The 26,626-nt window shown below is 41.4% G+C and overlaps 1 protein-coding gene across 8 annotated transcripts in view; it reads left to right on the forward strand.

Annotated features, from left to right (window-relative positions):
- The window catches only part of LOC147008993 (protein furry homolog-like), a 395,449-nt gene that overhangs the window by 123,901 nt on the left and 244,922 nt on the right, over positions 1 to 26,626 (forward strand). For 7 of the 8 annotated variants that reach the window (XM_085864332.1, XM_085864334.1, XM_085864327.1 and 4 more), the window contains 10 exons: positions 311 to 390; positions 2,115 to 2,195; positions 5,670 to 5,838; positions 7,418 to 7,510; positions 10,832 to 10,930; positions 12,111 to 12,212; positions 19,706 to 19,750; positions 21,528 to 21,631; positions 23,909 to 24,017; positions 24,772 to 24,861. In XM_085864332.1, coding sequence (XP_085720458.1) covers positions 311 to 390; positions 2,115 to 2,195; positions 5,670 to 5,838; positions 7,418 to 7,510; positions 10,832 to 10,930; positions 12,111 to 12,212; positions 19,706 to 19,750; positions 21,528 to 21,631; positions 23,909 to 24,017; positions 24,772 to 24,861 — 972 coding nt within the window. The remainder of the gene's footprint in view (positions 1 to 310; positions 391 to 2,114; positions 2,196 to 5,669; positions 5,839 to 7,417; positions 7,511 to 10,831; positions 10,931 to 12,110; positions 12,213 to 19,705; positions 19,751 to 21,527; positions 21,632 to 23,908; positions 24,018 to 24,771; positions 24,862 to 26,626) is intronic. The other variant, XM_085864329.1, reaches the window with a different exon arrangement.

Here is a 26,626-nt window from a genome sequence, read left to right on the forward strand (position 1 = left end):
AAGTCCTCTGAGTGTCTTGGACCATGGTACCTCCTTGCCAAGTTTGAAGAAGATTGACCCAGAAATGAATAAATGGTGTGCAATTGTAATTGTTGAAAAGGAAAGAAGAAACTTAGGAAAAACAGTCTCCTCTCCTTTCAGGAGGGGGCACTAGATTCATTCAGGAGGGGGTCCTAGATTTAGGCTCAGCAAGGGGGCACGTCCTAGCCTGAGGCTCAGCAAAGCATACTGGTAGGTCAGCAGAGATTCTGTGCAATTGGCGCATTGTGGAAATCTACGTAACTCTAATCTTGACATCTGTTCCTTTTAGATTCCTCTTCATCCTGTTCCTGATGTTTTGCTGCAAGATGTGATTAATTTATCTTTCAAGCACTTTAGTCCAAGAGAAGGGTATGTTCTTGGTGTTTGCAGTGTTGTTATTTCATGACATGTAATAATTGGCTTCTTCTTTTGAAGCATGTTCGTGTGTGTCACTTCATATTTCGACCATGTTGTTGTGCAGCTTGATTTACATTTTGTCAGGTATGCCATTTATCCACATGAAGTTCGATAACAGAGAATGGTTGTGAAAGGCCAACCGTAAAAGCATTTATCATGAAATTCTCGTCGAGAATGACTTTCCTTTTTCCTCATTGTGAATTCCTTTTCTGGCAATCTTCCCATGTATGTTCTCTGACAATGTGAGGTTTATGCCAAAACGGTCATTCGATCTGAATGGATATTTCGTGGTTTCTGAGTATCATTGCTGTTTCATCTTCTCCCCTATGATGTCTCAGATGTTGTTTTTTTATTTTTAATTAGATTTTGCCCACCACAAAGCCAAAGGTCACTCAAGGTAGGGGCTACACAAAAGAAGGTATAGATACTTTAAACTGAAAGGAGGAATCTATTGACATTCCTCTTGAATTGAGGTAGGTTGGGATTGAGGGGGAAGCAGGATGCAGATAAACTGTTCCAAAGTGATGCAGTATGGGGGGGGGGGGACCAATAGTCGGTGTATCCACCAGCGATGATCTCGCCACTATCCGGTGTCCGAACCTCAGAGAGAGCTGCAATACCGAAGGTCAAACGTTTGAGCTCAGATGATAACAAAGACAGGTGATCATCCTCTCTTTGGGATAGGAAAATCCTGGCACCCACTCGAAGGGATCGCCTCAGATTATCCCAAGGAGACCACCATCTGGTGAACGACACCTCAGCCCCACCCCAACACACGCTATCGCCATCTGACCCGGGAAGGTTACCCGTTTTGTTTTTCCTCCGACAAGAAAAGAATCTTTTTTATGTTTAAGTTTCTGAACAAGAATCCGCAGCAACTACGTCATTTATAACTGACATGTTTGTATGGATTTTCTGACATGTGGTAGTTTATTTAGTTAAACTTTTTACAAGGAAATTATGCGCAGGAGGAGGCCGTTCGGCCCATCATGCCTGCGCCCTACCAACACCAGATTTAATAAATCCGTCAATATCCCTTCCCTTCGTGTGCAGCCTTTTGTCTGCTACACTGGTACCTATTTTGCCGACCTCGGAAGGATGACAGGCTGTCAATCCCCTGGTGTTAATTCAGCAGCCTGCAAGGCTTGAAGTCAGGACTCTAGGATCCCAAGCCACCACCCTAACTGCTAAGCCAACACCAGGTAATAAACTTCATTCCAAATTCGTCTGTTCTCGTCATTGTGTGTTTTCTCCATCATGTCATTAGAGACGATGCCCTAATACACTGGTGACTGTCATGTTTGGGAAATTTTGCATGTGCGTCTGTATGGTACTCGTGTTTAGCACTCTCTCCTTAAGTAAGCATCTTGTATGTTGGTTTGTTTTTGCACAAAGGTGTATGAATGCTTATGGTATGAATAGTGATTTAATTTTAACTTGATTTTAAGTTTGTTTCCTATACACATGTAGTTGGGATGGAGATTTAAGCCGATTGTCTCCCAAGATATTGTCCATCCTCCTCCTCTCTCGTCTTGCTCTCATGTGTGATTATGAATGAGATCGATCTCATTCACTCCGTAGAAGTCAAATTCCCTTTTTCTTTTACTTTGATGTTGCTGTGCTCTTGTTTTTCTCAAACTTGTAAATGAGCAATGTGTTTTTCGTTTTTTTTGCAGTTACTCCGGGCCTAACTTGGGAAACTTGCACATTGTCGCGGATTTGTATGCCGAGGTCATTGGAGTGTTAGCACAGTCAAAGTGAGTTTTCCTTACCCTGTGCATGTGAAGAGATTTTTCGTCTGTCTTCCTGCCTGAAAATAATTCCAAACAGGAAATGTGATGTTTTTAAGGATGTGATAAAGGACACAAACAATAGGCATGAATAACTAACGTAACCTGTTAATGAATGTGGGGTAAAAGATGCTGCATCAACGGTGGTAAACTTCCAAAAATAATTTTTCTACAACCTTTAAAATCTTTATTTAATTTCAATTTAATTACACACTTGAACACTGGAGAACACTAATCGCCTGTTTGGAACTTTCAGAACCCTTCCGTTTAGCAGTACTGTACTTCTATTACGGCATTTTACATCATCTCGACCAATGAAATTTCCTGCTCATAGACACCGCCCATGTCGTTGTTTCTCAAGACTTATGGGGTGTGGTGTTCTCTTGTTCTCCTCTTTTTTATCTCCAAGTAAGGAAATTATTTGGGATTCCTTGTTGTTTTTCATATGCCCCCAAATTCTTTTTATTCATACCTTGTTTACTGAACAATGGGAATAGTGAATGGAACCAGACTGTATGGAATTGTCATTGTCGTACATGATTGGACCTGTTGATTTTTTGATATGTTAAATGGAAAGCATGCTTATTAAGCATTATATAATAATTGTAATAAACATTTTGTGTTTGAATCTTTACTGACACAAGGATTAAGAAATACAACTTGGCTTACTCAGCAGGAGTTTTCTGCATAAAGTTTGACTTTTAATCAGTTATAATGAACGTGACATTAACCTTTTGAATAGATGAATGATCTGAGAATGAATAATCGTTAGTATAGTAGATCTGTGTACGGACACGCACAGATATGTGCATGCACACACAACAACATTAGGTGTGTGACCAGGCACGGGTGAGGATAACGACATCTCTCTCGCCCTCATGAATTACTTTCCTTCAACTGCCTTCCATCAGGACACAAGAAATCTTAAAACACCACATCACAGTCAATCCAGGAAGCATCATTTCTTTATGAGATTTCCATTTGGAAAAAATGTCAAAACAGTTTTATATTTAATCATCGAACATGTCAAAATCTTCAGGAGAATCGAGATTGAAAAAAATTGTTTAAAGGTTATTTTCAACATTTCATGAAAGTAGATCATATGAAGGAAGATGAAAGCGTCAGAATATATATATATATATATATATATATATATATATATATATATATATATATATATATACATATATGTTACTAAAACTCTCATCTTGTATAAATGTATGTATGTTCCCGAAATACAGCCAAAACGGCACACGACAGTGCAAAATTTTTAGGGCCACCTTACTCACCATTCTCCTGTGGTGTGCAGTATCAAGTTTCGTTCAAATTGGGCAATGAAAAAATTATTTTAAAAAATCAATTCCCGATTCAGTACTCTTCGGGATTATTTGGTCAATGCAAACAACCTCAGTGGTGTAGTTCGCTGGAGCTATCTTTTTTTCTGTTTTGGTTTTTTTAATTTTTTTTTTTTTACCAACGGGTTCATGGGTGGTCGAGTGTGTATATGTATGTATGTATATATATATATATGTATATATATATATATATATATATATATATATATATAGATATAGATATGTGTGTGTATGTACCGGGCGCAGTGGCGTGCACCTGTAATCCGGCGACTCGGAGGCTTGGGTTGGAGGATCGCTTGAGGACGTGGCTTCTGCGCTGGGTCGTGCTATGACAGGGTGTGTCGGGCAGCCGGGAATCATGGCGAAACCCAATCCTTATCCCTGTGTCGTAAGAGGCGACCAGGGTTGCGTCAGGAAGGGCATCCGGCGTAAAACCTATGCCAAATCCGTATGCGGATCATAACGGATGATCGGCAGTGGCGACCCCCTAACGGGAGCAGCCGAAAGAAGAAGGAGAGGAAGATATATATATATATATATATATATATATATATATATATATATATATATATATATATATATATATATATATATATATATATATATATATATATATATTATATGATGTCGCTTCGCTGATACGAATACTAAAGGGGGAGAGAGGAGAGAAAAGAGGGGGGAAGTGAGAGAGGTGAAGAGGTTAACACGCCCACATCCACTGACTTGGTTAACACACCCATATCCACTCAATAGGTTAACACACCCACATTCACTCAATATGTTAACGCGCCCACATCCACTCAACAGGTTCATACACCCACATCCACCGAATACGTCAACACACCCACATCCACTGAATACGTTAACACACCAACATCCATTGAATATGTTAACACACCCACATCCACTGAATACGTTAACACACCCACATCCACTGAATATGTTAACACACCCACATCCACTGAATATGTTAACACACCCATATCCACCGAATAGGTTAACACACCCATGTCCACTGAATAGGTTAACACACCCACATCCACTGAATCGGTTAACACATCCACTGAATAGGTTAACACACCTACATCCACTGAATAGGTTAACACACCCACATCCACTGAATGGGTTAACACATCCACTGAAGAGGTTAACACACCCACATCCACTGAATACATTAACACACCCACATCCACTGAATATGTCAACACACCCACATCCACTGAATACGTCAACACACCCACATCCACTGAATAGGTTAACGCACCCACATCCACTGAATCTGTTAACGCACCCACATCCACTGAATAGGTTAATGCACCTACATCCACTGAATAGGTTAACACACCCACATCCACTGAATACATTAACACACCCACATCCACTGAATCGGTTATCACACCCACATCCACTGAATAGGTTAACACACCCACATCCACTGAATAGATTAACACACCCACATCCACTGAATGGGTTAACACATCCACTGAATATGTTAACACACCCACATCCACTGAATACGTCAACACACCCACATCCACTGAATCGGTTAACACACCCACATCCACTGAATCGGTTAACACACCCACATCCACTGAATAGGTTAACACACCCACATCCACTGAAGAGGTTAACACCCCCATATCCACTGAATACGTCAACACACCCACATCCACTGAATACATTATCACACCCACATCCACTGAATACATTATCACACCCACATCCACTGAATACATTAACATACCCGCATCCACTGAATACGTTGACACATCCACATCCATTGCTTTAAGGACGCGCACACATTTCAGATGGAAGGCTTCCAGTTTAGATTTTCAAAAGATTGTTGAATGCTGTATGAGCTATGAGATGCATTGAAGGTGGAATTTTTTTGTGAAATATTGTTATTTGACATTAATAAATTTTTTCAATGCTGGAGTACGTATTTTGTCAATGACATGGAGGTGTGATGTCCCTCTCAAAGTAGAGTTTTGTCATCTCTTAATGCTCTGATTATTGCTGATACTTGGCTCCCTTGTGCTGATGTATTATCGCATAACATTTAATTTTGTGTATGCTTTGGGGCCAGGTTCCAAGCGGTGCGTAAAAAGTTCCTGGCGGAGTTGAAAGATCTTCGGCAAAGGGAACAAAGCCCACAGGTTACTCAGACCATCATCAGCCTCATTATGGGCCTCAAGTTCTTCCGAGTGAAGATGTATCCTGTGGAAGAATTTGAAGATTCCTTCCAGTTTATGAAGGTAGAAATTTCACAGAATTTCTTTGAATTTAGCTGTGCAGTTTGAAAACCTCTTTCCTTTGATTTATTTATATACAGTGACCCCCAAAAAACCAGAACCTATCATATTCAATATCAAATCCCCAATTATCACTCAAATGGCACAATTTTTGGCACAGATTTCCTTGAATAGACCAGGACCCTGCTTAACTGTGCTTAAATGACATGCTCCAAATGTTTGCCATGGTGCTGCAAGCACTCTTGGATTCGAGAACCCAAATGGTTGATCACTCTGGCGGATTCTGTTGGAGGAATGAAGCGAATTTTCTTGATAATTGATTGTGGCCTTCGTCTGTTGATGTTGTCATTCAGATAGCCCCAAAGATAGAAATCTGGTGTGTGGGGCCCATTTAACAGCAAGTCTTCGACTGAACACGCACTAGATTGATGACTCTGTCACCCATGTGTGTGTTGAGACAGTTCAGTGAATCGGTTGATGTGTGGTGGTTGTGGCTTCATACTGTTTAAAATGTTGTTCCTCTCTCTAAACCCTCCTGCAACTGTCTCGGGTCCTCTAAGTCTAAAGCCTCCCAAAAACCTGGCAGTAACATTTTGTATTGACATTTGATTCCTTTCCTGTGTCGTCAAACCAGAAAGGGCCAACAATTCCATATATACTGATTCTGACCCAGGCATTCCCTTTTTCTTACTGGAGAAGATGCTGTAACACTACATCGGGGGTAGAGGGGGAGGGAGGCGTTGATCCCTAGAATACACAGCTCTTGGAGTTGACATGCCAAGAAATAAGGAAATGAGCCTCATCAGAAAACTAGACATTGTCAAGGAAGTTCGGCATTTCTTCAATCTTGTCTGCAAAACATCGGCACGTCGTCACTCTTTTCCTGCACATGGGCTGCAGTCAGTTTGTGTTTAATCTGAATCCTGTATGGATACAGTTTCACATCGTGGATGAGAATTCTTCTCACTGATTCACCTGAAATTCCAAGCTCTCGACTCTGTCACCTGTGAAATTTCTCAGGACTTTTGCCAACTGAATCACGAACAACACATCTTCAGGACGTCCCAAACCAACGTTTTTACTGTTTAGATTTCCGACAATGCCTTTTTCTCGGAACTTTCTGACGCAGGTAAATATCCGTGAGAAAGTATCCGTCGGTTTTAAGAAAAATCGACATGGAATAAGTCTTTTGCCGAATTGTTCATGTAATCTTTAAAAGTGGAGGAATCGTCGCCAACTTTCGTAGTCTGTCTTGTGGTTCACTCGTCTTCAATCACCTGAAAAAAGGAGTTGTCATGACAACAAGAGGTTGTCATTAGTAAGATGGAATATATTAGACAAAACGTGGGCCCCGTTTTTTTGGGGGTCACCCTGTATTGCAGGAACCATTATTTTCGTGATTATACAGTTAAAATGTAATAGTATGACTTGTGAGCAATAATGTGACCATTTTGACTTTTTCCCTGATCTGGGTTTTCCCTTTGAGCCCCGCCCTTCTGCTCTGTCTCCCTTAATTTTTAGTTGGTTTTGAGTTTGAACTCAGTTGCGATATGCTGTTGGTAATCGTGCGTCTGTGCTGCAGGAATGTGGAGAGTATTTCCTGGAGGTGAAAGACAAGGATGTGAAACACACCCTGGCAGGCCTCTTTGTTGAAATCCTCATCCCTGTTGCTGCAGTGCGTGGCATTTCCCTGGCTTTTCTTACAAACCTGTTACTATGCTCACCTCCATGGCATATTTTTCATTTGCCTGCTCCTTACCCCTCCTCTCCTCTCTCCTTCTTTCTCACCCCTCTTGACCTTTTCTTCCCCTTTTCTTCTCCTCTTCCCCTTTTTCTCCCCTCTTCCCATTTTGTCCGCCTTCACTCTCTTTTCCTCTTATTCTTCCCCTTCAACCCTCTTCCTCCCCCCCTACCTCTCATCACCCTCTCCCTCTGCCTCCCTTTCTTACCCCTCTCCCCCCCATTCCCCTCTTTGTTCCCCCCCCACCCTTTTCTCCACAACCCCGAGCAGCCTCATGTTTTGACCACAAGATCTCTAGCTGCATCTACCTTTAATCCACATACATATGCAAATATGCTATATTGCTATTGCTCATTGGTGAAAGCCGTGACAAAGCTTCAAGTCAAAATACACCGTGTTATACCAGCAGTGTGCCAGCTTCTTCTTCATGAAGCAAATGAAGTGGCGGATGATCGTACATTTTGATGTAATCTCATCACTAAATCTTGACTGGAATGGTTATTTTCACCCCACTGTTAACTTGGTTCTGAATTCAGATATGTGGGTGATCCATATTTCAGGAAAAATGTTAGCTTGTTTGTTTTCTACAACTTAGCAATACAAACCAAACAGTCCACTCCCCATCTCTGATATTGGTGTTGAAAGGAGCTCAAGGTCATCTACTTTCTTGGATTTTTGTCAAATAAGATGAGAGATGGGTTAGCAAGGTTTGTCAAATAAGAGTGATGTGTTAGCAAACTGTTCTTTTTGAGCTATATTACAACGAGCTGGTACACCAGCATCACATCTCTCTGTCCTGGATTCTGTGGAATTTTAATCTCTCAAAATTATTGGAATCTCCTGTGATGAGGATGAAGCACAAGGTCTGCTCTCATATTACGGGCAGGTTGATGTTTTCTGTTTTCTCAGAGACTGTTTTCTCCCGTCTATTCCCCAAAATTGCTCCCTCAGTCCTCTGACCATCCCCAGCAACCCCAGGATGCACGTGCTCTTCCTGTAGCCCACTCCTGGTGACATTTCCAAAATTCGGCTGACTGTACACCTCAACTCTTCTTTTCCTAACTTCTCTCGTCAGCAAAACCACGTTTTGGAGACTGTTCTGTCTCCCTCTTCCCTCCAGGACTTCAATCAAGCATTGCACCACCATTTTGTGTCATCTGCCATCCTGACCCATGATCTTTATTAACCCCTCCAAGCCCAACCCTGTTACTTACAGGTTACTTTGTGTGTGTCTCTCTCTCTCTCTCTCTCTCTCTCTCTCTCTCTCTCTCTCTCTCTCTCTCTCTCTCTCTCTCTCTCTCTCTCTCTCTCTCTCTCTCTCTCTCTCTCTCTCTCTCTCTCTCTTTCTCTCTTTCTCTCTTTCTCTCTTTCTCTCTTTCTCTCTTTCTCTCTTTCTCTCTTTCTCTCTTTCTCTCTTTCTCTCTTTCTCTCTTTCTCTCTTTCTCTCTTTCTCTCTTTCTCTCTTTCTCTCTTTCTCTCTTTCTCTCTTTCTCTCTTTCTCTCTTTCTCTCTTTCTCTCTTTCTCTCTTTCTCTCTTTCTCTCTTTCTCTCTTTCTCTCTTTCTCTCTTTCTCTCTTTCTCTCTTTCTCTCTTTCTCTCTTTCTCTCTTTCTCTCTTTCTCTCTTTCTCTCTTTCTCTCTTTCTCTCTTTCTCTCTTTCTCTCTTTCTCTCTTTCTCTCTTTCTCTCTTTCTCTCTTTCTCTCTTTCTCTCTTTTCTCTCTTTCTCTCTTTCTCTCTTTCTCTCTTTCTCTCTTTCTCTCTTTCTCTCTTTCTCTTTCTCTCTTTCTCTCTTTCTCTCTTTCTCTCTTTCTCTCTTTCTCTCTTTCTCTCTTTCTCTCTTTCTCTCTTTCTCTCTTTCTCTCTTTCTCTCTTTCTCTCTTTCTCTCTTTCTCTCTTTCTCTCTTTCTCTCTTTCTCTCTTTCTCTCTTTCTCTCTTTCTCTCTTTCTCTCTTTCTCTCTTTCTCTCTTTCTCTCTTTCTCTCTTTCTCTCTTTCTCTCTTTCTCTCTTTCTCTCTTTCTCTCTTTCTCTCTTTCTCTCTTTCTCTCTTTCTCTCTTTCTCTCTTTCTCTCTTTCTCTCTTTCTCTCTTTCTCTCTTTCTCTCTTTCTCTCTTTCTCTCTTTCTCTCTTTCTCTCTTTCTCTCTTTCTCTCTTTCTCTCTTTCTCTCTTTCTCTCTTTCTCTCTTTCTCTCTTTCTCTCTTTCTCTCTTTCTCTCTTTCTCTCTTTCTCTCTTTCTCTCTTTCTCTCTTTCTCTCTTTCTCTCTTTCTCTCTTTCTCTCTTTCTCTCTTTTTCTCTTTCTCTTTCTCTCTCTTTCTCTCTTTCTCTCTTTCTCTCTTTCTCTCTTTCTCTCTTTCTCTCTTTCTCTCTTTCTCTCTTTCTCTCTTTCTCTCTTTCTCTCTTTCTCTCTTTCTCTCTTTCTCTCTTTCTCTCTTTCTCTCTTTCTCTCTTTCTCTCTTTCTCTCTTTCTCTCTTTCTCTCTCTTCCTTTTCATTCATTCTCTTGCTTGTGTCCAACTGTTGCTCCACTTTCCCACTGTCAGTTCATGGCCTTTTTACCTTCTGTCACTTCGCTCTTCCATGAGCCTCGATCTTCTAAACAAAAACAAAGAACATACCATGCCGAGGTTACAACTCGATTTGTGCAATCCTTGCATCCGTCACTTGTGTCCATTCGTCACCACAGCATGAAATCTCCAGGCTGTTTGTTCGTTTATTTGTTTATCCCAGAAATGCATTTCCTGTCTGCTTGCTCTACACCATATCCACATTCTTCAAAATCATCCAATATTTTCGAAGCTGACAGGCATATGATTCTTTGTGATTTTCACTTTTGAAAGTTAAAAAACAAAAAAAACCTTTTTAAACATGACCGTTTTTTAAAGATTCTTTATGGATTTTTACATTGAATGAAAAAAAAAATGACATACAAAGTTGTGAGGTTGGTGGGACACGACTGAAGTTTAAAGGGAGGAGGAAAGTGTAATGTATGGAATGTACAGGGAATGATGGATGGGTCATTTGGTTGGAAATTCAACCATGTATTCTCACTTTCTGTGGATGGGAGAACATTGTGTTTGATAGGTGTCATTTAAATATATAAATATTTAAGGAATAAATATCCATCAAAAACAAGTTCAAAAGGATTATTCACAGAGGAGTGTTTTCCTATTTATTTTGTAAAATGAAATGAAGAATATTCCATGTTTTTATTCAGCACACTGGGATGATATCGTAACCTTTTATTTTGTTTTTCCAGACTGTGAAGAATGAAGTGAATGTCCCATGCTTACGAAACTTTGTCGAAATGCTTTACCCCACGACCTTTGAGCTTTCCTCACGAAGAAAGCACTCACTGGTATTGCATTACCTCATTAATTTTACATTTGATTCATCATAAACATGTCTTCGTGGAATCTGAACTCGTTCTCGATTAAGTTGTTAATTTTCTCGCTCATGTCACTCATTCAGATTTATATCGGTGGAATCGGAATCAGGTCACGCATCATTCATTCAGAATAATCTCAGAGGAATTCACTCATCATTCATTCAGAATAATCTCAGGGGAATTCACTCATCATTCATTCAGAATAATCTCAGGGGAATTCACTCATCATTCATTCAGAATAATCTCAGGGGAATTCACTCATCATTCATTCAGAATAATCTCAGGGGAATTCACTCATCATTCATTCAAATAATCTCAGGGGAATTCACTCATCATTCATTCAGAATAATCTCAGGGGAATTCATTCATCATTCATTCAGAATAATCTCAGGGGAATTCATTCATCATTCATTCAGAATAATCTCAGGGGAATTCACTCATCATTCATTCAGAATAATCTCAGGGGAATTCACTCATCATTCATCATTCATTCAAAAATAATTTCAGTGGAATTCACTCATCGTTCATTCATAATTGTCTCAGTGGATGTCATTCAAAATTAATTCAGAACAATCTCAGAGGAATTCACTCATCATTCATTCCTAATTGTCTCAGTGGATGTCATTCATAATTAATTCAGAATAATCTCAGTGGAATTCACTCATTATTTCATTCAGAATAATTTCAGTGGAATTCACTCATCATTCATTCATAAGTCTCAGTAGATATCATTCATAATTCATTCAGAATAATTTCAGTGGAATTCACTCATCATTCATTCATAAGTCTCAGTAGATATCATTCATAATTCATTCAGAATAATTTCAGTGGAATTCACTCATCATTCATTCTTCAGAGTCTCAGTGGATATCATTCATCATTCATTCAGAATAATTTCAGTTGAAATCATTCATTCAGATTCATCTCATTGTAATTCACTCATCATTCATTTAGACTCGTCTGTAGTGGAAATCACTCCTCATTCATTCATTCAGATTAATTTCAGAGGAATTGACTTGTCATTGCCTTTTGAATTTAATTGTTTTCAACAAAATGTAAAATGAAGTTACCACAATAAAGAAAATGTTTTAAACAACCCATAACTATTCTTACTCCTGCCCTTCCCCCCCCCCCCCACACTCCCTTGCAGGCACTGTTTCCTTTGGTAACCTGCTTGCTCTGTGTTAGCCAAAAACAGTTTTTCCTCACCAACTGGCATGTATTTATGAACAATTGCCTCTCACAGCTCAAGGTAATTATTTTGTGCTTGCTTGTTCTCCCCACCCTTGCCTCTTCTCCCTCTTCTTATTCTTCTACCCCCCTCCCCCTCCCCCATTTTTATTGGCTGGTTAGGGATGCTTATGCAGCTGTGGTTTATGCATTAATTTGGATTGTTTTTTTCGTGCATTTTCTTGAAGCATTATGTTCATTGGTTTCCTGTAGAGGCAGTCTTTTCATTTTTGTAAACCGCTCCTTCCCAATTCCATATCCACGTGATGCATGACGTCATCGCCGGGGTGCCGAAGGAAGGGAGTACTCTGTTTTCACTCCGTTTTCTTGGTTGTTTGTTTTTGTTGGGTAGTCGATCTAGTCGAAAAAAAAAAAAAATTAAAAAAATTTTTTTTGGGGGGGAAATTTGTTCTACCCTTATCACTTTTTCCGTCGATATGTTTGTCTGTTGGGTAGTCGATAAAGTCGAAAAAAATTTTTTTTTTTTTGATCTACCCTTATTATCACTTTTTCCGTCGATATGTTTGTCTGTATGTCTGTTGGGTAGTCGATAAAGTCGAAAAAATTATTATTATTTTTTTGATCTACCCTTATTATCACTTTTTCCATCGATATGTTTGTCTGTATGTCTGTCTGTCTGTATGTCTGTCTGTTCGGTCCAGTGCTCCGTTAATACAATGGCGATTTTGATGAAACTTGGTGGGTAGGTTCGTACCATGACCGAGTTGTGTGCAAATGAGAACCGTTGCTATGGAGACCACCGTTGCCGAGCAACGGGATTTAAATTTTTTGGAAAGATCATAAAAAAAAATATTTTTTCAAAAATCGGGCCACGAGCAATTGTGGGCAGTACATTCAGCCATATTGTCAAAAATCTCCAGCCGGATCCGATGAAAATTGTCGGAGAAAATAGACTGAATGAACCCTGGTCGAAAACAATATAAAAAGGAAGTTCGTTATATCTCAGAGACTATGAGTCAGATATACATGAAACTGGTATGGTAGGTTCATGGTATGTCCTAGTTATGTGTGAGAAAGAACGTTTGCAATGGACCCCTCCGTTGCCTATCAACGGCCGAAAAACCTCTAAATGTGGGGGTATTTTAATGAAAAAACAATCTGCAGCATTAACCCTTGAAGCTAGAATCATGAATTTTTTTTGTGCTTAATCCTCAGGTCATTCCCCATCGAACGGGCCCATCGCGTCAGGTTCTATTGGGTAGGCGACTACCCATGTCCGCCTACCGGCTTGTCTGTTGGGTAGTCGATAAAGTCGAAAAAAAAAATTTTGATCTACCCTTATCACTTTTTCCGTCGATATGTTTGTCGGTATGTCTGTATGTCTGTCTGTTCGGTCCAGTGCTCCGTTAATACAATGGCGATTTCGATGAAACTTGGTGGGTAGGTTCATACCATGACGGAGTTGTGTGCAAATGAGAACCGTTGCTATGGAGACCACTGTTGCCTAGCAACGGGACTTTGAAATTTTTGAAAAAATCATTAAAAAATTATTTTCTCGAAAATCAAAAATCGGGCCACGACCGACTGTGGGCAGTACATTCAGCCATATTGTCAAAAATTTACAGCCGGATCCGATGAAAACTGTCGGAGAAGATAGACTTTGAATGAACCCTGGTCGAAAACAATTAAAAAACGAAGTTCGTTATATCTCAGAGAGTTCTTCTTCTTCTTCTTCCTCTTTTCGGCTTGCTCCCATTAGGGGTCGCCACAGCGGATCAACCGTCTCCATTTCGCTCTATCCTCCACATCTTCCATTGACACTCCAACCACCCCCATGTCCGCCCTCACCGTATCCATAAACCTCTTCTTTGGCCTTGCTCTTCTCCTCCTGCCTGGCGGCTCCACCTTCAACATCCTTCTCCCGATATACTCCGCTTCCCTCCTGTGCACATGTCCAAACCATCTCAATCTCGCCTCTCTCACTTTGTCTCCAAACCGTCCTACCTGCGCTGTCCCTCTAATATACTCATTTCTTATCCTATCCATCCTCGTCACTCCCAACGAGAATCGCAGCATCTTTAACTCTGCCACCTCTAGCTCCGCTTCCTGTCTTATTGTTAGTGCCACCGCCTCCAAACCATACAACATAGCTGGTCTCACTACCGTCTTATATACTTTCCCCTTCACTCTTGCAGCTACCCTTCTGTCACAAATCACTCCTGCAACTCTTCTCCACCCACTCCATCCTGCCTGCACTCTCTTTTTCACTTCTCTCCCACACTCTCCGTTACTTTGGACAGTTGATCCCAAGTATTTAAACCCATCCACCTTCCCCACCTCAACTCCTTGCAACCGCACCATACCACCACCCTCCCTCTCATTTACGCACATGTACTCCGTCTTACTCCGACTGACTATCATTCCCCTTCTCTCCAGTGCGTACCTCCGCCGCTCGAGGCTCGATTCAGCCTGCTCCCTACTCTCCCCACAGATCATGATGTCATCCGCGAACATCATAGTCCATGGGGACTCCAGTCTGATCTCGTCCGTCAACCTGTCCATCACCATTGCAAATAGGAAAGGGCTCAGAGTCGATCCTTGGTGCAATCCCACTTTTACCTTAAACCGGTCCGTCATTCCTACCGCACACCTCACCGCTGTCACACTGTCCTCGTACATATCCTGCACGATCCTCACATACTTCTCCACCACTCCGGACTTCCTCATACAATGCCACAACTCCTCTCTTGGCACCCTATCATAAGCTTTCTCTAACTCCACAAACACACAATGTAACTCCTTCTGGCCTTCCCTATACTTCTCCATCAACATTCTCAAAACAAACATCGCATCAGTGGTGCTCTTTCCTGGCATAAACCCATATTGCTGCTCACAGATCGTCACCTCTCCTCTCAACCGAGCTTCCACTACTCTTTCCCACAACTTCATGGTGTGGCTTAACAACTTTATCCCTCTGTAATTTCCACAGCTCTGCACATCACCCTTATTCTTGAAAATCGGAACCAGTACACTTAATCTCCACTCCTCCAGCATCCTCTCACTTTCCAAGACTTTATTAAACAATCTGGTTAACAACCCCACTGCTATCTCTCCTAAGCACTTCCATGCCTCCACTGGTATACCATCTGGGCCAACCGCCTTTCCACTTTTCATCTTCTTCATAGCAGTCCTCACTTCATCCTTACTGATCTGCCCACTTCCAGATTCACTATCTCCACCTCTTCCAACCTTCTCTCTCTCTCATTTTCTTCATTCATCAGCTCCTCAAAGTACTCCATCCATCTTCTCAACACACTCTCCTCGCTCATCAGCACATTCCCATTTACGTCCTTTATCACCCGAACCTGCAGCACATCCTTCCCAGCTCGGTCCCTCTGTCTTGCCAATCGGTATAAATCCTTTTCCCCTTCTTTTGTATCCAACTTCTCATACAGCTCGTCATATGCCTTTTCCTTGGCCTTTGCCACCTCTCTTTTTGCCTTTCGCCGCCACTCCTTGTACTCCGGCCTACTTTCTTCATCTCTTTGACTATCCCACTTCTTTTTCACCAACCCCTTCTTCCTTGTACTTTCCTGTACTTCATTCCACCACCAAGTCTCCTTATCTTCCTTCCTCTGTCCAGATGTCACACCAAGTACCTTCCTCGCTATCTCCCTCACAACTTCTGCTGTAGTTGCCCAATCATCCCACCCATCTTCACCACCATCCAACGCCCGTCTTACCTCCTCCCTAAATTTCACGCAACAGTCTTCCTCCTTCAGCTTCCACCATCTGGTCCTTGGTTCAGCCCTCACTCTTCCTCAACCTCACCTCTAAAGTCATCCTACAGACCACCAATCGATGCTGTCGAGCAACACTCTCCCCTGCCACCACCTTACAGTCACTAATCTCTTTCAGGTTACATCTCCTGCTTAAGATGTAATCCACCTGTGTACACTTTCCTCCACTCTTGTACGTCACCCTGTGTTCCTCCTTCTTCTTGAAATACGTATTTACCACTGCCATTTCCATTCTGTTTGCAAACTCTACCACCATTTGCCCTTCCACATTTCTCTTGTTGAGACCGTACCTCCCCATCACCTCCTCATCCTCTTTATTCCCTTCCCCAACATGCCCATTGAAATCTGCTCCAATCACCACTCTTTCATCCTTGGATACACTCTCCACCACTTCATCGAACTCACTCCAGAAATCTTCTTTATACTCCATCTCACACCCCATATGTGGGGCATATGCACTGATGACATTCATCATCACCCCTTCAATTTCCAACTTCACACTAATCACTCGGTCAAACTCTCTCCTCACCTCCAATACCCTCTTGACATAATCTTCCTTCAGTATTACCCTGATACCATTTCTCCTCCTATCCACACCATGGTAGAACAGTTTGAAACCACCTCCAATGCTCCTAGCCTTACTCCCCATCCACTTGGTCTCTTGTACACACAGTATGTCCACCTTTCTTCTCTCCATCATATCAGCCAACTCTCGCCCTTTGCCAGTCATCGTCCCAACATTCAGAGTTCCAACTCTCACCTCCACACTTCTACCCTTCCCCCTCTCCCACTGCCTCCGGACTCGCCTCTCCCGTCTCCTTCTCCTCCTTCGCCCAGCAGTAGCACAATTTCCACTGGTACCCTGCTGACCACCGGTACCGGTGGCGGTCGTTGGTAACCCGGGCCTCGACCGATCCGGTATGGAAATTCGTTTTGTTGTCCGCATAATGATTTGGCTTAGGTTTTTACGCCGGATGCCCTTCCTGACGCAACCCTGGTCACCTCTTACGACACACAGGGATATGGTACACCTATTCTAACCGGGGCATACATGGGATAATGATGTGCAGGAGCGTTATATCTCAGAGACTATGAGTCAGATATACATGAAACTGGTATGGTAGTTTCATGGTATGTCCTAGTTATGTGTGAGAAAGAACCGTTGCAATGGACCTCTCCGTTGTATAGCAACCGCCGAAAAACCTCTAAATGTGGGGGTATTTTAACGAAAATACAATCTGCAGCATTAACCCTTGAAGCTAGAATCATAAATTTTCTTGTGCTTAATCCTCAGGTCATTCCCCATCAAACGGGCCCATCGCGTCAGGTTATATTGGGTAGTCGACTACCCATGCCTGCCTACCGGCTTGTTTTCTTGTTTGTTTGTTTTTGTTTTCTTGTTTGTTTTTCCGGGCGATATCTCAGCCATCCTTTGAGCTAGGAAGATGAAATTGAGACATGACGGTTAGGAAATATTTGATTTATTGATTATTCGATTAATTATCCAATTTTTTGATCAATGACTTAATTTTCCAAAAGTTACAGATTTGGATGAAACGGTGGTGGTTTTGGTATGTGATCAGTCAATTGATTAAAAAATTAATTATTTTGCGATTATTTATTTATTTTAATTATGCAATTCATCAATCAATTATTATTGGACACTGCTCCCTCCCAATTCCAACTCCATGTGCTGCAAGGTGGCATCACTGGACATTGAAGGCACCCCAGCGATGTTGTGCACTGGAGGATTTGTTGTTGATTTATTTGCCGTGGGGGCGGTGTACTTTGAATGTACCACGACTTGTTTTCTTTTTTTTTGTGTACAGAGTTGAGGCTTGTAGTAGAGCTAGAATTAGTACACTGAACGGATCAGGCCACAACAGGGCAAGAGGATCAGTTGAGAGTGGGGGGGGGGGGGAAGAGAAACACAAACAGCCCAGTTGAAGACCAATATAGAGGGAGACTTGGACAAACAATGAGTGTGGGGAGGAATGATATGCAGGAGTGGATGCTCAGGGTGGACAAGATGGATACAGAATGAACTCGAAGGGCACTTGGTAGAGCGCTTCCCTCCGCCACGTAATGCCTTATCCATAAGAACATATCGGGCCCAGTACATTTTTGAAATATCATGCTATACATACAGCACGAGATCATTTTGGCCCTATCTGTCAATGGTGATGAATCACTAAAATTTAAATAATTTTCAGATCCGGATTAGGATCTTCACCACAATTGAATCACTTCTTCCTTGTCACACACCCAACGTATCCACCAGGTTTCATCCGAATCCGTCCACAACTTTTTGAGATATCGTGCTATATATAGTTTTTGGCCCTGTCTCTCAATGGTGAAGAATCACTTGCAAAATTCTAGTAGCTGGATCCGGATCCGAGTATTCACCAAAATCTAAACAGTTCGTCCTTGTCTCACACCCAACCTGTCCACAAAATTTCATCCGGATCCGTCCACAATTTTTTGAGATATCCTGCACACAAACAAACAGACAGAAAGGGGTGAAAACACAACCTCCTTCACCTTCGGTGGTGGAGGTAACTAGGACACTCAGTCTAGCGCATACCTTTGCCAGGCTGAACAGTTTACGTTTTGTATCTCACTGATAGGCCGGACTGGATCTGAACCTGAATCAGAATCAAAATGGCTTGTTCTTGTCACGTAACCAAGTCATCCACCTAGTTTTGTCAAACTCGTCCACGACTCTTTGAAATATCATGCTCTATATCGTTTTTGGCCCCATCTCTCAATGGTGAAGAATCACTTGCAAAATTAAAAAATTCTCCGATTCGGATCCGTGTTCGGATCTTTACCATCATGAAATCAATTCATCCTTGTCACACACCCATCCTGACCACCAAGTTTGGCCTGAATCCATCCATAATTTTTTGTGATATCGTGCTATCGATCAGTTTTAGCCCTATCTCTCAATGGTGAAGATGAATCGCTTCAAAAAAATATCAGATCCGGATGGGTATTCGGATCTTCAACAAAATTGAATAATGTCTTCCTTGTCACACGCCCATCCCGTCCACCCAAGTCTCGTCCGAATCTGTCCACAACCTTTTGAGATATCGTGCTATATACAGTATCGTTTGTGGCTCTATCTCTCAATGGTGAAGAATCACTTCAAAAATTCTATTATCCTGATCTGGATCTTCAACAAAATCTAGTCATTTCATCCTTGTCATACACCCAACTTCTCCAAAAAAATTTGTACAAATCTGTCCACAACTTTTTGATAAGCATGCAGGGGTGAAAACATAACCTCCATCCAACTTTGGTGGCGGAGGTAATAATAATAGTGAACGTCGTTTGGGTGTCATAGTGGAATTTATAATGGCAAGTAGATCCATCGATGCACCTCTCCCTTCTGGGCTGAATTTGTTAGGGCGTACACAAATCTGGGCGTACACACAAACACACGCACACACACAACATTTATGGGTGGATTTAGTTTTTTCTTTGTGGTTTTTATGGGTGGATTTAGTTTTATCTGCTCTCTACGCACATGGGTGTTCGTCTCAAAAAATTCAACTTTGAACTGTAAGGATTTCATCATGCCAGATGAAATAACTCCTAAATTATTATATACGAGTTCGATGTGTGCCACTTGTAACGTTTGCTTGATGTGCAGCTCATCATGAGCTCTTTTGTTGCTAACATGCATGCCCATGCTGTTTCACGCCTCTTGTTTTTTATTTTCTGTTTTGCTTTGTTGCCTCGCTTGCTGTAGATCCCTGCCAGCAGCACTATCAGAAAGCAAATTGATTCACTACAGGTGAGTGCAGAAAGATGCTTTGTTTCAAATTATATTTCCTAAGTAGCATCACTTTTTTTTTCCCCACACTTTTTCACAATTTATGCTTTTATTTGCCTAAAGCCTTGCACTAACCTGAGCTTTTTACTTCCACTATTTTTCCAATATAAAGGGTTCTGTACCTGCTTGTGCAGACACCTGCATTTATCACTTCCTTTGGATTCATTTAATTATCAACCCGTCATTTCCATTAAAAGACTGCAAAGTCATGTTGTATGTTCTGGGATAGGCATGATGATTCGTGTGTGAGAGATACCCGTTCTCCATCCTCAAGGTTATAGTTCGAATCCTGGCTTGATTCAGTTGAAGATGATTAATGAAACGTATAACACGGTATACATTTGAAAAGAAATCCTTTTTTGAAATCTGTTGTTCTTGAACTGTATTGTTAACATCGATATATGTATTGACACAAAAGTGTGATTGGCCAAAGGAAGCCTTTCTAAACTTAATTTTCGTTGTATATTCTTTTTGTGTACAGATTGTCAAGGCTCGTGAAGGAGCTCGAAAAATAGAACGGACCAGGACGTAACAGGATTAAAATAACAGTATAAATTGGGGAGGGGAGTGGGGGGGAAACGCACTGACAGCAGGGTAGAGTGACAAAATGGAGGGAGACCTGGAGGATGAAAGGACACTGGAAATAATGAGCAAGGAGAGGACACAGGGGATGTGCAAACTTCCAATCACAGAAGTGGAAGGGAAAACTAGGGAAGGCGCATAAATAGAACAGAAATAAAAATCAGAGGATGAAGGGGTTGCGGGGAGTGGTGGGACCCGATAACCGGGGAAAATGGAAAGAGGTGGGCTCACTGAGGGTTAATGAGGGTAGAAAAGATTATGGGTTTCGATGGGGGATGAGCTGAGTTTATGGGATATCCTTTAGTCTTTGATAATCACTATTAGACCTGATCCTTGCCATCATTATTGTGGTACTACACCCTTTAATGCAGTTAATGGGATGGTCTATTTGGTGTTCCCAATCAGCCCTTTCCTCACTCTGCTGCGATCTTAGGTTCAACTCCGATATATATTGCATTGATTTCTTATTACATTTTCGTCCTTCTTTTGCTTCCCCGAAACATCTTTCCTCCCTTCTCCTCCAACTTCCTTCTCAATCCCACCCATACCCCCTTCTCCTCACCCACCCCCTCAAACAAACCTCTGCTCACTGATAATGGTGGATGGAGCTATGCAGTTGGCTGGTAATCTGTCCACAGCTGATCCCACTTCTGAGACCAAAAAATACAATTCCTTCCAAAGTCAAATGCAGTGCATGCATTATAATCCTTGTGGTGCTAACACTACAGAGACGCCCCCATCGTTGGTGATGAAAAGGCAGTTCGATGTTCGCATAATCTAGGTGTACACATGTCGGTTATTATTGTGCAGTTTACATTTTTTTTTCGATCTGATTGTGAGCACTACTGTCACTGAAATTGCTAATTTGGTGCCACGGCTATTCAGGTGCTTGTGAATTAATTGTTATTCCTGCTGACATACTCATTATTTTGTACCAAACTCATTTGCGAGGTCAAACGAAATGCTCTTCCATGTGACAGCACCGTTTTTGTGCTCGGATATGATGGCACCATGGCAGAATGAAGCCTGTAAATAGTGCTAATTTGCTTCGCTCTTTTACTGAGATCCTTTTATTTTGTCGATTGTCACACGGAGACCTGTTTGTAACTGTTGAATAAGTCCGGGCACTTATGTTCACTGATTTGTCATCTTGCAGAACAAAGACGCAAAAATGTCTCGAGTCGCTTTGGAGTCTTTGTACCGCCTTTTGTGGGTCTACATGATCAGAGTTAAGGGTGAAAGTAACACCATGACACACAGGTAAGTTTTGATTAAGTAAGCTTCCATCCTTCATGCAAAATGCTCCCCAGTTGATGAAACAACACTTTATGCTGATGATCTCTTTAGTGCTGTCACCCCACCTGACATTATAAACATTGTACCATTGACAAACTTAATTGATGGAACTTTCTTTAACATTTCTTTCTTCTTTCTTTCTTTCTTCTTCCTCTTTCTTTCTTCCTCTTCAATGCAATTCACCCAGTGGTCAACCATCTTATTGATCCCAACCAAGAAGATGCCTTTCTGAAGTGTCTGTAATGCAGTGGACCTCTTCAGCACTTGTAAAATGTCTTCCACCTAAACTCCTTTTTACCCCTCAGCCTGAATTGGCTAAGGGGTATTGTCGTCATAGGTGTTGTCCGGCGGGCGTCCGGACGTCCGTCCGGGCGTCTGTCAACTTTTAGTTTCCGTCAATTTCGAGGAGAACGCCTTGTCCGATTAAATCCATTTTTGCAGGGTGTGTTGGGGTTGAGTAGAGGAAGGTTCCTTTGGAAAATGGGCACGCTGCGATTTTCAATGCGGCCTCCATGGCAGCCATCTTGAAATTGGTTTCTGTCGATTTCGAGAACGCCTTGTCCCATTAAATCCATTTTTGCAGGGTATGTTGGGGTTGAGTAGAGGAAGGTTCCTTTCGATATTCAGCGCAATCCGGTATCCAATATGGCGGCTGGGGCAGCCATCTTGAATTTGGTTTCTGGACAATAACTTGAGAACGGCTTGACAGATTGATTTTATTTTCATGGGGGTATAATTGGGCTGGTTAGAGGAAGGTTCCTTTCGATATTCAGCACAATCCGATATCCAATATGGCGGCTGGGGCAGCCATCTTGAATTTGGTTTCCGGACAATAACTTGAGAACGGCTTCACACATTGATTTTATTCTGGCGAGGTATTATGGGGTTGAGTAGAGGAAGGTTCCTTTCCAAAATGGGCATGCTGCGATTTTCACTGTGGCCGCCACGGCAGCCATCTTGAAATTGGTTTCTGGACAATAACTTGAGAACGGCTTGACAGATTGATTTTATTCTGGCGAGGTATAATCGAGTTGAGGAGAGGAAGGTTCCTTTCCAAAATGGGCACGCTGCGATTTTCAATGTGGCCGCCACGGCAGCCATCTTGAAATTGGTTTCCGTCAATTTCGAGGAGAACGCCTTGTCCGATTAAATCCATTTTTGCTGGGTGTGTTGGGGTTAAGTAGAGGAAGGTTCCTTTTGAAAATGGGCGTGCTGCGATTTTCAATATGGCCACCATCTTGAAATTGGTTTGCGTCAAGGGACTGAGGGGTTACGCCCGCTTTGCGGAGCTATTTTTTAATTTTGGAGGAAATGTTTGTAAAGAATTATAATACTATAACTCCATAACTTATTGCTGCATTTTATTTCCATTTTTGTTTTGCATCTGCATTCATTTCATACATTTTGATGTCCTCTTTGGTGGCTCATGCATTCTGCCATGGCCACATTCTCAGTTCTATATGCAATTATTTTCATTTCTAAATTCAAAACAAATAATGTGATAAACTAGGGATTTACCAGATATTTCAGTAAATAACTAGAACGACACTCGGAAGAGCGCATACCTCCGCCAGGCTGAACAGTTTGTTTTGTATCACACTGATAGGCCGGATCTGGATCAGGACCTGAAACAAAATCTAATCGGCTTGTTGTTGTCACATAGCCAATTCATCCACCAGGTTTTGTCTAAATCCAACCACAACTTTTTGCGATGTCATACTGCACTGTATATATCATTTTGCACCCATCTCTCAATAGTGAAGAATCACTTTAAAATATTCTAGTAGCCGGATCCGGATCTGAATCTTCACCAACATCTTACAATTTCGTCCTTGTCACACACCCAACGTGTCCTCCAAATTTCATCCGAATCCATCCACAACTTTTTGAGATATCCTGCTCACAGAGAGACAGACGAATAGTGATGAAAACATAACCTTTTTCCACCTTTGGTGGTGGAGGTAGTAAGAATGAAGCAGTATACTCATAGATAAAATTTTCCAATCACCTCGACTTTTTACTTTAAAAACTATTGATCCAGAAGCCCATCAATCAGGTGTGACAAGCTGATGGTGGTGAAATTACGACTTGATTTGTAAAGTTCTGATTTATTCACTGGAACTTCACAAATATGTCTCTTTTATATCATCCACCAATTTGCATACGGTTGTTTATTATCTCTTGATGATCATTAACTCGTGGTGTAATTATGTAATGCTTTCTTTTCCCATTATCTCGAAGTCGCTTGCAGTGCATAGTGTCGGCGCTCTTTCCGAAAGGCTCACGGAATGTTGTGCCTCGAGAAACACCTCTCAACATCTTCGTCAAAATAATCCAGTTCATTGCACAGGTGCGGTATGCAATGCATGCAATCTCTCTCTATCTCTCCACCCCCCCCCCCACCCCTCTCCCTCTCCCTCTTTCTCTCTCTCTGAGCTGGGCCACTCAACGTGGGGGATGGGGAAGGGAGAGGAAATCTAATTTCAAGGTAAAATGTCCCCCTCTGCCTTGCCATACACTCTCCCATCTACCCCCTTTCACCCTACCCTCTTTTATCTTCCCCCTTCGCCCTACCCTCTTTCATTTCTCTTGCTCTCCCATCTTCCCCCATCTTCCCCCCTCGTCCTACCCTCTCCCATATTCCCCCCTCGTCCTACCCTCTCTCATCTTCCCCCTCAACCTACCTTCTCCCATCTTCCTCCCTCCCCCTCCTATCTTCCTCCCTCGCCCTACCCTCTCCCATCTTCCCCCCATACCCTCTCCCATCTCCCCCCCTCCCCTCTCCTATCTTTCCCTGTCGACCAACCCTCTCCAATCTTCCCCATCACCTGACCGATGGGGAAAGTTTGGAGATTCTCCAAGTCTCCTTCTATTTTGTCCCTTACTTATCTCTGCTTGGGCCACTCGATGTGAGGGATGGGGAGCGGAGAGGTTTCCCCCTCTCTACTGTTCTTTTTGTGTTCTGCTACATCTTGATCCATTCTATCTTCTAGCTCCTCCACGAGCCTTGACATTGTATGCAAAAATATTGATAATAAAATTAAAAGTGAACAAATGTAACAGTGCATGGTGCCGATGGAAAACTTTCCTTTAATGCCTTCCAGGAACGCCTGGATTATGCAATGAAGGAAATAATTTACGACCTGCTGAACTTGGGTGGAAGAATGGCAAGAACCTTCACCATCAATCCTGAGGTTAGGTCCATGCCTTGATCCAACTCAATCACAACATTGTTCTTATAGCAGCAGGAAATGTGTGACTTCTCACATGATGATAAAGTATTTTCAGCCATAAAACAAAGATCCTCAGGTAAATATCAGTCATGCAATTGTTTTCTGATATTTAAGCCATTGTGAAGTAAATTGGGCTATCTGACGTGTCATACAAGTTCAGAGGGAAGGGGTTTCAAACGTCAGGTTCCCATTTAGAATTTCTATTCAATTTCAGCATTTTGTTAAAAATTTCCTTTTACACCAAAAGTGTGCTAATCCTGAAGGATTACTTTATTTTACTTTACCCAATTTGGCCCCAGATGTGGGATCATGCTGTTTACTCCTTTGAGATGACTGGAACATGCTCATTTAAGTTTGTATCGTTTTAAATTTCAAGCGTATTGAACATCTCCATTGTTGTTGTTTCGTAGATGACCAGAACACGAGGGATGTTGAGTGGTAGGATATCTTGGTGGTGAAATGTTCATTCATGAGCTGTCTGCTCATCGGCAGACTTGACGAGTTAAATTACTGTGATGTAAAATGTGGTTAAATTACTGTGCTGTAATATGTGGTTAAATGACTGTGATATAATATGTGGTTAAATTGCTGTGATGTAAAATGTGGTTAAATTGCTGTGATGTAAAATGTGGTTAAATTGCTGTGATATAATATGGACATAAATTGCTGTGGTGTAATATGTGGTTAAATTGCTGTGGTGTAATATGTGGTTAAATTGCTGTGATGTAAAATGTGGTTAAATTGCTGTGGTGCAACATGTGGATAAATTGCTGAGGGTTAATATGTGGTTAAATTGCTGTGGTGTTATATGTGTTTTAATGACTGTGATATAATACGTAGTTAAATTGCTGTGGTGTAATATGTGGTTAAATTGCTGTGGTGTAATATGTGGTTAAATTCCTGTGGTGTTATTTGTGGTTAAATTGCTGTGGTGTAATATGTGGTTAAATTGCTGTGATATAATATGTGGTTAAATTGCTGTGGTGTAATATGTGGTTCAATTGCTGCGGTGTAATATGTGGTTCAATTGCTGCGGTGTAATATGTGGTTCAATTGCTGTGGTGTAATATGTGGTTAAATTGCTGTGGTGTAATATGTGGTTAAATTGCTGTGATATAATATGTCGTTAAATTGCTGTGGTGTAATATGAAGTTTAATTGCTGTGGTGTAATATGTGGTTAAATGATTGTGATATAATATGTAGTTAAATTGCTGTGGTGTAATATGTGGTCAAATGATTGTGATATAATATGTAGTTAAATTTCTGTGGTGTAATATTTGGTTAAATGATTGTGATATAATATGTGGTTAAATTGCTGTGGTGTAATAAATGGTTAAATGATTGTGATATAATATGTGGTTAAATTGCTGTGGTGTAATATGTTGTTAAATGATTGAGATATAATATGTAGTTAAATTGCTGTGGTGTAATATTTGGTTAAATGACTGATATAATATGTCATTAAATTGCTGTGGTGTAATATGTGGTTAAATTGCTGTGGTGTAATATGTGGTTAAATGACTGATATAATATGTCGTTAAATTGCTGTGGTGTAATATGTGGTTAAATTGCTGTGGTGTAATATGTGGTTAAATTGCTGTGGTGTAATATGTGGTTAAATTGCTGTGGTGTAATATTTGGTTAAATGATTGTGATATAATATGTAGTTAAATTGCTGTGGTGTAATATGTGGTTAAATGATTGTGATATAATATGTAGTTAAAT

Source organism: Eptatretus burgeri, chromosome 18 (assembly GCF_056783735.1).
Source record: "Eptatretus burgeri isolate ZD-2024b chromosome 18, Ebu_testis_v1, whole genome shotgun sequence".
Classification (NCBI taxonomy): domain Eukaryota; kingdom Metazoa; phylum Chordata; class Myxini; order Myxiniformes; family Myxinidae; genus Eptatretus; species Eptatretus burgeri.